This window comes from Peromyscus maniculatus, chromosome 1 (assembly GCF_049852395.1).
Source record: "Peromyscus maniculatus bairdii isolate BWxNUB_F1_BW_parent chromosome 1, HU_Pman_BW_mat_3.1, whole genome shotgun sequence".
In the NCBI taxonomy this organism is placed as follows: Eukaryota; Metazoa; Chordata; class Mammalia; order Rodentia; family Cricetidae; genus Peromyscus; species Peromyscus maniculatus.
The window spans coordinates 13,375,957-13,380,688 of NC_134852.1; the positions used below are offsets into that span (position 1 = coordinate 13,375,957).

General features: G+C 40.2%; 1 protein-coding gene across 2 annotated transcripts; it reads left to right on the plus strand.

Annotated features, from left to right (window-relative positions):
• The first annotated feature begins 284 nt into the window (after window positions 1-284).
• LOC102917030 (vomeronasal type-1 receptor 4-like) lies at window positions 285-4,035 on the plus strand. Of its 2 annotated transcripts, XM_076564677.1 has the most exons (2): window positions 285-1,197; window positions 3,998-4,035. In XM_076564677.1, exons 1-2 carry the CDS (start codon window positions 285-287, stop codon window positions 4,033-4,035), a joined length of 951 nt encoding a protein of 316 aa, XP_076420792.1. The 2 variants fall into 2 exon arrangements, with proteins under 2 accessions (XP_076420792.1, XP_076420803.1); XM_076564688.1 differs by lacking the exon at window positions 3,998-4,035 and having other exon boundaries at window positions 285-1,202.
• The last annotated feature ends 697 nt before the right edge of the window (window positions 4,036-4,732 follow it).

Below are 4,732 nucleotides of genomic sequence, written 5' to 3' on the forward strand. Positions count from 1 at the left end.
GCTGTATCACTAATACACTTCCATCATGAGGTGAGGGAAAGTACAAAATAATACTCTGAGTTGTCTTTGCAGTGTTCTCTAGTACTGTGATACTGTAGTGTCTCCCTCCATTTTTTTTTTCGAGACAGGGTTTCTCTGTGTAGCTGGGAATAAAGGCGTGCGCTGCTGCTGCTGCTTCTGCTGCTGCCGCCGCCACCGCCGCCGCCACCGCCAGGCTGAGAAGTATTTTGAAGACAGCAGTGTTCCTCCTGGTCTTCACTGCAGGCTGCACAGAAGTGCTCTCCATGACTTCTCAGAGTAAAGCTCTAAAAACAACTGAGGAATTGGCTCTCCAGACTCTCCTGCATTTCCAGGTTGGAACTGGGACTCTGGCCAACATTCTTCTGTTTTTCTGTAATATCTCTCCCATGTTTACTGGCTCTCGACTGAGGTCCACACAGGTTATTGTCACCAACTTGGCTATGGCCAATGCCTTCCTTCTCCTCATTACTGCATTTCCAAACAAGATGATGGGCTTTGTTCCAATGAGTCCTCCAACTACCCTGAAATGCAAAATTGAGTTCTTCATTCGCCTTGTGGTCCGAAGCACAAACATGTGCTCCACCTGTGCCCTGAGCTTTCATCAGTTCCTCACTCTTGCTCCTGGTTATTGGGGTAGGCTGAAGCCTCGAGGAAGAGCCCCTAATGTCCTGAGTTATTCCTGTTACAGTTGTTGGTTGTTCAGTGTCTTAAATAATGTCTACATTCCAATGAAAGTCAGTGGTCCACAGAGCACAGGCAATGACACTAACAATAACAGCAAGTGGGTCTGCTCCACATCTGGATTCAGTGTAGGCATGGTCATCTTGCGTTTTTGCCATGATGCCATATTCATCAGTGTCATGGTCTGGTCCAGTGTCTCCATGGTGCTTCTCCTCTATAGACATCACCAACGAACACAGCACATCCTCACTTCCAATCAGAACCACAGAGGCCATGCTGAGACCAGAGCAGCCCAAACTGTCCTCATGCTGGTGGTCACCTTTGTAAGCTTTTATATTCTAGACTGCATTTGCAACTTCTTTCATGGTTCTTTTGTCAACTCTTGTCTCTGGTTGAGGCGTGTAAATGAAGTTTTGACTGCTGGCTTCCCCACTATTTCCCCCTTCCTGATGATCTTTAGGGATCCTAAGCATCCCTGTTCTGTGCTCTTCAACTGCTGAAATCCACAGTCAACATGACAAACGTAGAAGACAGCTTTACTAGCAGCCATATACACTCTATTAAATAAAAGTTGTTTGCAAATCTTTACTCATAAACCAGACATGTTGACTCACTAAACATATTTAGCACTAGGGAGACTGTGCCAGGAGGATTGCAAAGTACCCAATGGCAAGTCAGAGTGTAGAGTGAGATGCAGACTAACTTGTGATAAGGAGACCCAGTCTCACAATACTGTATCTGCACCCTAAGAGAGAAAGAAGATATATTAACTAATGAGAGAAAGCAGAATGTAAAAATACAGCAGTCATCCTATAAATATTCACAACAGTCCTAGGAAATTAATGTGTTCATATATTGTATTAGAGCAAATGCAATCCATACTGCATACTGTGCATTCATATCTTTTTTCTTTTTAAAAAAATTTCTTTACTTATTATGTATACAGTATTCCATTTGCATGTATGTCTGCTCACCATAAGAGGGCACCAGACCTCATTATAGATAATTGTGAGCCACCATGTAGTTGCTGGGAATTGATCTCAGGACCTCTGAATTTGCAGTTAGTGCTCTTAATCTCTAAGCTATCTCTCCAGCCCCTATATCCACATTCTTGTACATTTTCCCTTACCTGCCATATGTCCAAACACATTTGTATTTGTTGTTTGAACAGATTACAGAAATGTTATCTCATATATATGAGGCTAATAACCCATATGTATTGGCATATAATTTTTAATAGGCAGACATGAATTTTACAGTTGAATATAGTGATGTGTGCTTATCCTAGAGTCTAGGACCTAGACCCATATAAAGCACCCAGAAAATATTAATAGGCCCTGCTTCTTTTTTGTGTCTTTACCAAACATATGTTTATCTTAAATGCTGGCATGTTAGGTAGGAAAAATGTGTAATGATAGACTGTTACTCACATATCCAGGTAAACATTCATTATCTCTCACTAAAGAAATTTTTCTAGATGGACAAATATCTATAAAACTCTATAAGCTTTATTTCTGGGATTCATTGCATGATATTTTACTTTTCATCATTGAAAATCAAAACAAAGCTCCTAGTTGCCTGATAGACTCATTTGGTTTATTTTCCCTCTTTATTTTGCCTGTGTCCTATGTTATACTCTGTTGCCCGATATGGGCACAGTTATAATTTTTAATATTACTGTTTTTTGTTAATGGTGGGCATTCATTTAGGAATAAAGGGTGAACCACAAAATAATCATATTCTGGTTAGAACAACCATGGTATATGTCATAGAATATATAAGATGATATAATAAATCTATCTCACCTCTAGTATGCCATACACTGCAGTAGGATTCTCTCAGCAGCAGCAACAACCATGAACAGACAAGGAAGAGCACATCTCCATACCAAAGTCCAAATGTGAACGTAATATTCACTGCAGGGTGTTGATTCATTTGTTGGCCAGATAGTGATAATATATAGGTGTGTGTGTATGTGTGAGTGTGTGTGTGTGTGTGTGTGTGTGTGTGTAAACTTACTTTTGATGAAGCATGAGGAAATTAGATATTCTCAGGTGTGTAGGGTCCATCCTGTCATTGTCAGCATGTAAATCTTCTGTCCAGAATAACACACAGGTACAGCACACACAGCTGGTTCCCTCTAGAGTCACTGGTCATCTACAAAGAGTCATCATTTGCAGCCTTCCACTATACAGAGGATCTAAAGACTTTTGTGTGTGCACTTCCAGGTGCTCTGTGAGCTCACTGAGAAGCAGGCTCAGGAGATGGGGTTGGGTCTACTCAGTTGAGGCACAGACACTTGGTTTCAACAGTCCTCTAACATCCCTCCCTGAGTGAGGATGGGCTCTGACTCTGTGACAAACACCAATGTGAACAGCAAAGCAGGCCAAGAGGAAAGACATCATGCTCTTTGTAACAACTGAGGGGAAAACTGTTTCAAGGAGAGGGGTCTATTGTCCATCTCTAGATATAATGATGTCTACAATAGAAACAGTAATGTTCTGCTCATCCACCTACAGGATAGAGGGGACATATGTCTAAAACTCCTCAGCCATTGACTCAAGATGGCATTTTATCAGGGCTTTTCCTTGTTTTTCTTTTGGATGTTGTCAACTTCTATTGGTTGATATTTGCTTTGATCTATCTGCTATTATTTCTCAACGGAGACCACAAGCATGCAAATGTGAGAACATTTTCTGGGCTGTACAATGCAGAAAATATTGTTGAGTGACCTGTTGTATATGGTGTTTGCAGGGGAATATACAACACTTCATATCTGAACACTGTATACTGGAGATATTAATATATTGCTATGATATTACACAAATAGTTTGGAGCCAACTTTCCTTTTAACTTAATTCACTATTTTGCTCTGTTTCATCATATGATGAAAGGAAAAAACAAAAAGGAAACAGGACACAGGAAGAGATATTGTAGAAAAGGTGTGAAAACGAAAATATATTTGTAGGAAAAAATGTGTATAAAGGTTAACATGGCTGATGATTTCCCAGCATCAGCAAGACAGTGTGCAAGCCTGACCAAGTTATGAAGGGCTGAGTAATTTATGAATGGAAATGAAAGGTGAGATGTCAATATATCATCTGGGATCATATCTTTGTATGGTCAAAGTTCAATACATTGAATTAAAATGGGATTCTTTCCAAGTATTGGTCTTTCCTTGGTAAGTCTTTCAAGTACTGCCTTAAAGAACAAAATATTTGTCCAGTTGGTATGTATTTGAATGGATTAGGCTTTATTAGGTTTTATTTTCCAGATCTGTCTAAATCTTATCCAGTAGAAATTAATACCAGCCTTGGAGAGATGACTGAGTAGTTAAGAGTTCTTGTTACTCTCACAGAAGACCTGGGTTAGGTTCACATTACCTACATGTGGCTCACAGACATCTGTGGTTCAAGTTCCAGAGGATTCAATGCCCTCTTCTGACTACTCACAGTTCCAGGCATGTGTACAAACATTCATACATTAAAAATAAAGAAATAATTTTCATTTGTTTCCTTTTATTGAAAGTAGACTCTGTTCTCATACAATTTATTCTGATGACAGTTTCCTCTCCTTCTATTTAACCCTTCCCTCCCTCACTCCTTCCCTTCTTTCTTTAATTCTTATCTTAAGGCCTGGGAGGCATTTCAGTAGGTTGAACATCCACTGTGCAAAACTCACAGCTTGAGTTGAATTGCCAGAGCTGTCATAAAGGTGGACAGAGAGAACCAAGTCCCACGCTGTCCTCTGACCTCCACGTATGTGACACGGTATAAGCACCCACACCCACACAATTGTAGAGAAATACATAGTAATAGTTAGTAATGAACTAACGTGTCTGATGGGTGCTGGGGGATTCCGAAGAGATGAAGGGTGGTTCACTTCTTGGGTCCTAACTCGAGGTGATCTCCATGGCTACATGCAATAGCTGAACTTCCTCTTGTGGGAAATGAATATTTTAATGAATATGATGATGTTGATGAGGAGGATGGAGATGGAGAAGATGATGATGAAGATGCCAGGAATGGAA